This window comes from Anopheles darlingi, chromosome 3 (genome assembly GCF_943734745.1).
Source record: "Anopheles darlingi chromosome 3, idAnoDarlMG_H_01, whole genome shotgun sequence".
NCBI lineage: Eukaryota > Metazoa > Arthropoda > Insecta > Diptera > Culicidae > Anopheles > Anopheles darlingi.
This window is the reverse complement of record NC_064875.1, coordinates 66,636,126-66,643,467: the sequence shown is the minus strand read 5'-3', so window position 1 is coordinate 66,643,467 and position 7,342 is coordinate 66,636,126. Positions and strand designations below refer to the sequence as shown.

At 51.3% G+C, this 7,342-nt stretch overlaps 1 protein-coding gene across 1 annotated transcript in view; it reads left to right on the top strand.

Moving 5' to 3' along the window:
• The window catches only part of LOC125955732 (retinal homeobox protein Rx), a 38,714-nt gene extending 32,220 nt beyond the window's left edge, over window positions 1-6,494 (top strand). The window contains exons 7-8 of the mRNA XM_049686875.1: window positions 5,459-5,624; window positions 5,719-6,494. Of these exons, the coding sequence (XP_049542832.1) occupies window positions 5,459-5,624; window positions 5,719-6,494 (942 nt within the window). The remainder of the gene's footprint in view (window positions 1-5,458; window positions 5,625-5,718) is intronic.
• The last annotated feature ends 848 nt before the right edge of the window (window positions 6,495-7,342 follow it).

Here is a 7,342-nt window from a genome sequence, read left to right as displayed (position 1 = left end):
TGGCCTCGGGGCATGCGCTTTGTCAGAGTAGCCTCGCCGCAGCAAAGGACCGACCAATGTCGGTCCTTCTCGTTTGACGACCTTTGTGTGTGTGTTTGCGCTCGCGCGAGGTATCAAATTGTCCTTTGTCCGTTCTACAGCAAGATCCAGTCTTCATCCTGCGTAGCTCAAGGCACTGTGTGCGTCAGGCCATCTTCACAGCTTGTCAGCAGCCACGCGCCAGCATCGGAGCACCGGTCGCGGTGCTTTTTCGCCCGGCAAGACCCATAATTTAAACCATACGACATCCTCCCGTCGTCGCTGGGCTATCGCTGATTAGAGTGGAAGTGAGGAGACGCACGAGGCACGTGGAGCGTCCATCATCCATGGGAAATTGGTTATAAACGTGCAACGGTAAACGGTTGACATGTTATTTTCATTCAGCGCCGACCGGCTCGATGGACGTGACGTGTGACATCTTGATATAATTCAATTACTTCGCCCGAGCCCGCCGGGCAAATTGACTCGAATTATCAATCGAGACCCGAAGTGGGGGGAAGGGGGACATGAGATTGAAAGCTAAAAATGGAGTTGTGCTGTTGCAGGGGGTTTGAATGGTGGAAAATCTCCGTTTGTTTGATCTTCGGTCTTCGGCATCCGCCATTATTTTCATTATTACTTATTCCGCCAATCTCCCCCTTTTTTTTTTTTGGCCACGTCCTTTCAAGAGGTGCTACATGCTTTGATGACGTTTGAGCTGTCAATCAACCCTTCGCTCGTTTGCAGAGTATTTAAATTACATGCAATCGACCGGTTTTCATCTCCAGCATCAGCATCAAGGTCCAGAATTTCCACTTTCCTGCGCGGCCACCAGATCCTGGGGATCAGGGATATTGCGTGTCCGAGCGCAGTAGCCTGGAAGTTATGAAAATGCTTGCCAAACAACACTTTGACAGCCTAGCCGGTGCGTAGGATGCACTGCGCCTACTGCAATCGCTTTTTGTTGGCCAGAACAATCCAATCCAAATCCATCAATCTACTGTGCGATGCGGATCGATAAAACGGACAGCAATAGTCTCCTGTATCTCTGCGCTCCGGATCCGGGCTGGAGAAAAGGGGACAAAAAAACAAAAGCGAGTTCGCTGGAACCTTCCGGCTGGTTTCGCGTAATGAAATGAGTGAAAGATGAAAGTTGGATCGCGTTTTTCCGTTCGTTCGTTCGGTCGTTCGGGAGGCTTTTCCTCTTTTTATTTGGTTTTCGGAAAGGACACATCCTTTTTGCAGCACGGGGTTTTGCCTGGGTTTGTGGCTGCCGCCCTGGGGCAAGTTTTTGGGGGAATGATGAAAAGCAAAATTAAAAAACCCGGCCCCAAACGGAAGAAGAAAAAGGGCGTCCGATTTTGAATGGTAAAGGCGGTTCGTTCTCACGCAACAACGGACCCGCTTGATGCAATAAACATCAATAGCGTGAGGGAGAGAGAGAGCAATGGAGCAGCTTGCTTGGCATGCTACGATCGCCATGCGTGTCTCTTGTTCGCCTCGAGGAGGAGATGTTGTCCGGCATTGGAGAATGCAATTTTTTCCAGTGTTTTTCTGTGCGACCGACCGTCGGTCCCTCCGGTCGAGAATGAAATGAAGGTCCTTCCAAAAACATACAACAAAAACCCGTGGCCCACCACGGAGCATGTCACGTAACGGCAACGAGTCGGAACCAAAATGGTCGCCGGCGTCCCTGTATGTGTCCTGGGATGATGGCAGGATTCGGTGTCATTTGGGGTTTCTCTCTTTTTTATCTCGGGCACGTCGACTGGCCATCGTTCTTTATGCCAGACCTACGCAGGTAGTCCTCGGCAAGTTGATCCGTCAAGGGGGGTGGAGCGCAAGAGCAAAACCTCATAATTGAAACCATGGCATGAAATAACTGTTTTAATTGAATCTACCGTCGTGCATCGAGCACCGACCGATAGAGCTCCGTGCTGTACCGTGCGCGTGTGTGTGTGTGTGTGTGTGTGTGTGGTCGTCGAGCGGAAGGTTTCCGGCAAATCGACCAGACCGAACCGGAGATCGAACAACGTCCCCCCGCTCGGTGCGGGTGTTTTGAGAATCTAATTCGTCCAGGCACATGCCGAACGATCCCGATCGATCGATGTGGAGTGGTTTTGCTGGTGGAAATTGATTTTAAAATTATTTCAATCCTAAAACAAACCCCAATCCCCGAGAGAAGGAGGTATAGTGGTCACACACGCACACGCAACCCCCCCCCCCCCCCCAACCAATCGAGACGTGAGGGCTTCCGAATGCAAATGAGTTTCGATAGTTTTGTTAGCGTCGGACGAGTCCGCTACTCCCCGCCCGTTGAACCGGTTAAAACCGATTGCGGTGTCCCCTTACGCCGGAAAATTCGGTTTCATTTCGGTACCGGTACGGTACGGAAAGGTTTTCCGGAGAATCGGGCGGGTGTGTTATTGTTTCCTAGTTCCGGTTTTCCCGTTCTTTTCCCGTTGTATCCATCCGGGTCTAAACTCATTTGAGAATCGATAAAACGGACGTGCGGAGGGGAGGCCAAGGAAGAGAGAGGAGCAGCTCGAGCGCAACGATTTGCCGGTTACCCCAAAATCCAGTTTGACAGATTTACGCCAGATTTGTGGTGCCCCACCCCGGGGATACCGGGGTCCACATCTGAAATCGGTGTGATTTATTGTGAAGCAGTGTCTGGGAGGAGGTGGAGAACGGAGTCCAATCCGAATTCGACAGGCCCTTTCCGGTTCTGGGGGTGGCATATCCAACACAGCATAGCACAGCACACAAACCCAACAACATGACGCCAAACTATTATGCAAATGTAATTAAAACTTTCAGATTCCAGTGTATTTACACAGTATTTTAATTAAACTAAATCTGCGAATTTGACAAGTGGAGGGCAACCGATTTGAAAATGGGATAGAGAGAGAGGGAGGGGAAAGCCGGCTAGTTCCATTTGAGTTTCGACTGCCTCCCCCCAAAAACCCCGACCTATAGGGCGCCATTTTGTGTGAGGAATGAGACTCCACCTCATCATCATCATCAGCATCATCATCGTCATCATCATACTGCAGCATCTCAATCTCTGGTGAGGTTTGTGTACGATTTAGATTATGCTGTGGTGTGTGTGCGAATATGGCAGCACGATTTGATGTTGGCGGAAGCGGAAGTTGAAATGGAATTTTGATTTTTCAATTAGACGAAACCCGTCTATCGTCTACGGCCGCCGGGGTCACCATCTTGTGTTTTCGTTTCGAGTTAATCCATTACCAAGGCAACGGAACTCGTTCCTTCCTTTTCTCTGACAATCTAGTTTTCCTGTGGTAACCATACAAGATTGGTAGATTGATTCATCTGGTACCATTCGCAGTATTTTGAAAACGTTTCTTGAAGTGACTTGGAACGAATGGTGGCGTCCACGTAAAATGGAAGCACCAGAACCTCTCCCCTGCAATGCAAATCATTCCGGCCCCGGCACCGGTGAAGCCAATTTACTGGCTCGCAAAGGCGGAAACTGTCACCGGCAGATATTGCGGGCGATGGAACCGCGTATGGCCTCCTGCACCCGTGTTCGTCCCGCGATTTCTTTTCTTGAAGACGCTTAACTCCCGGAACAGAGAATAAGGGAAGTGGTCTTCAATGCCAAGCGACCGAACGTTCGTAGGATGACGTTTCTGGAGGGGGCAGCTGTCAAAAGCCGGGGCCCCGAATCCATCCAAGCACCCCATGAGGTTCCCCGCGGGATCAGAGCCCTTGTTCTCTTGGTTAAACGATTTATGGTTTGTGTTGGAAAAATCGCTTTTCTCCATTGGCGGCTGCGGGGAGACGCCGGAAGGCACTACCTAGTGCCAAGGACCCCCGGCTGGCTGGCGGTTGCTATTCCAGTTCCAGTTGTTGTGTGCGGTAATGATGGCAAATTGCTAGATTAATTGATTGGATTAGGCAGAAGCAATTAGGAGAAGAGACCGGCGGACCGTAGTGCTAATGAGGTGAGAGGGCCTTCTTCTTCTTCTTCTTCTTCATCGCCACCTGCCCCTTGGAGGCTCGCTCTGTCTCCGAGCGTTTGGCCGAGCTAATTAGCACCGTAAGCCGTCGCCTTTGACACTAGTCGGTGACGTTTGGTGGCCACAACAGCACATTCCACGCGACGGCGAGTGACCTAATTGACGGATGCCACACCGTTTCCGGGCAACGACAAGGCATGGCTGTCTGTGTGTGTGTGTGTGTGTGTCTGTGACAGCGACAGCGGACGGTATTCCGAAAACCGAAGGAAACCAATTACTACACCACGGGCACACTAATTAGGATGCTTTCGCATCGGAGCAAAGCGACCCCGAGCAAACGAGCAATTCTTTCTTGCTCCGGGACCGGAAACACGCTTAACATAGAGAGAGAGACAAAGAGAGAGAGACGGTGAGTGACGGTGCGTCTCCATTCCGGACCGGGACTCGATCGATCGGCTCCACTTCAGTTCCTCCACAGAGCACCACAACGAGCCTAATAGCTAAATTAATTATTTAATTCACAAAATTGATTAAGTTTTAATTTGCATTGCTGAGCAGCAGCAGCATCATCAGCATCACCATCGTCACCACCACCAATCGCCATGAATAGCATGAGCATGAAAATGGAAAGCGGAACGGCTGAGTTGCTCGCGCCCACCGGAAACGCCATCGCCATCGTTCTCTGTGCGCTCGGTTATTCAGCGAAAATAGCGAACTAATTGCATTTTAATCTTCTTTCTCTCGCGCTCGCCAATTCCGACACCGTCGGCATGGTCGTCGTCGTGCACTACGCACCCCCCTCTTCCCCGACGACGGTAACCAGGCGCCTCCTTCGATTTCCACCCAGCTTGATGTGCTCTCTCTTCTCTCTCTCTCTCTGTGCTCTTCGAGTTGAAGCGTTCTTTGGCATAGCCTCCTGCTCCACCCTGTTCGGCGAGCAGAACGAAAAACTGTGCACCTTAAGCACGACAAGATGGCCGTCACCATCCCCCCAGAACGGAACCTCAGCCTCTTTTTGTGCTTTCAATCTTCATTTTTTAATTAAAAATTATGAAATGAAAATTGATTTTCTTCTCAACTTGTTCTCGTTCTGTACTTCTTCTTCTACTTCTTCTCCGCCTGCTACGTCACGAGGAGAGCTCCATCGTCGCTCCTCCAGACAAGAAAAGCTAAAAATAATCTCGCAATTATTCGCTTTTCCACGCCGGAAAACCCGGGCGGAACAGAGGAACGTTCAATGAATGCTAGTCCTCCCACTGGCGTTTTTTCCGGTTCCACGCATTTTCTAATTGACCTCCTGCGCTCCCTTTCTCTCTCTCTCTCTCTCTGTCCCGGGTTTCTCGCTAATGTGTCGCACTCCGGTGGCGCCATTGAAATGCAATTAAAAGGTTCATAAATGGAAAATAATTTCATTAATTTCGTTCTCTTCGTCTCTCTCTCTCTCTCGCTCTTAGGTTTGGTTTCAAAATCGACGTGCCAAGTGGCGCCGACAGGAGAAATCGGAAAGCTTGCGGTTGGGTTTGTCCCACTTTTCCCAGCTACCCCACCGACTGTCCTGCAACGGAGGCAATCTACCGGTCGATCCGTGGCTTTCGCCCCCACTGCTCTCCGCACTACCAGGTAACTATCAACCCGGGGGGGGCACCCTCTTCGACCTTGGTGACTTTTTCGTACTAAAAGCAATTCCCTCCCACGGGTTTTCGACATTTTGTAGGTTTCCTGTCGCATCCGCAGGGCGTTTATCCGAGCTATCTGACGCCACCGCTTAGTCTCAACCCGTCCAACCTGGGTATGACGAACCTGGCCGGGCTTGGTCACCATCCGAACGGACCACAGAGCTTACGCATCTCACCCCAAAGTATGGCGGCCGCCATGTCCGGATCACCGCAGCTAACACCTGGCAGTGGCCTGCGGCTATCACCTCCACACCTTAACGGTGGCCACGGTGGTCATGTCGGTCCGCAGAACCTTTCGATGCCGCCGGTCAGTCAGCATGGACAGACACCGTTAACACCACGCCACTCACCACTCGCCAATGTGGCCGGAGGACCGCTGCAATCTGCACCCGGTCCCGGACCCGTACCGGCATCCATCGCCGTCCACTGTCCCGTCTCATCGCCCCAGAACCTCTCGTTGACGCCACCAACGGGCCTGCGGTCACCACCGATCACAGCCGCCACGACAGCAACGACAGGTGGTTCTGCCGGTCATCTCAGTCCCAGCTCATCACCGACGAGTCTCAAGCAGCACGGTGGCACAAAACACCAGACACCTCTGCTAGATCCAGGCTCGGAATCGGACAGCCCGGCAATGGCGGATCAACCGGCACAGCAGCCAGCCGCCGGTCGTACGGCGGCTGCCCTTAACATGACGGTCAACGCAACGACACACCATTCGGCGGACATGCGCACCAACTCGATCGCAACGCTGCGCATCAAGGCCAAGGAGCATCTGGAGAACCTAAGCAAGGGCATGACCACGATGGTGTAATCGATCGATCGAGCGTCCTCCAAAACATATGTGATTTGATAAGAAGCGTTTCCTTTGCTGAAACAAGGGTTGTAAATAGAAAGAACGCCGAAGCGTATGATTTGATAAACGATAAGCGAACCTGGTTGTACATAGAAGAGATAGGCCTAAGACATAAGTATACCCTCGGTGGGAGCTGTTTTTCATAAAGGCTATCGAAGTCCTTCGAAAGACAAATTCTTACCGCAGCAGCCGTCATTTCAAAAGTAGACAATTCGAATAGGGAGCAAAAGTTAAGATCTCGTTCGATTCAGGGGATCCCAAACCATTGCGGTGGATCGATTGATTCGGTAATCCGCTTTCCACTCCAACCGGCGGCATCCAACACATTAGCGTGATGAATGAATAAAGCATTTGTTTCGAGAAACGTTCCTCCGGTTTGTTCTTTCATTCTCATATCTTTTAGCCTCAGCCAATGCCGATCGCTGGCCAGTCAACAGCACTCGCATCGGTACAGCGCGAGCGGCTAATTTGTGGCGGAAGTTGAAAAGTTTTTCCACCTCCAGTTTTCCCGCACTAACGTCTCCTGAGTGGCTTTCCTCTTCGAAGGTGCACCCAGCCAGCCCACGGGTCGGCCCATCGGAGCGGGTCCGGTTGATTGATTTGAATTTCTCGCCGATCCGTGAGCGAACAAACAGTAATTACCATTTTATTGCTTTAATCAGCTCATCAGCAGCGGGACGACGGTGTATTGGGGTTCATCATCATCATCATCATCATCATCATCATCGTTGTGCCATTCTGCCGTCGTGAAATCAAAGGCAACGTGCACGATCCGGTTCGAATGAGATGGTGGCTTACGGGATAAC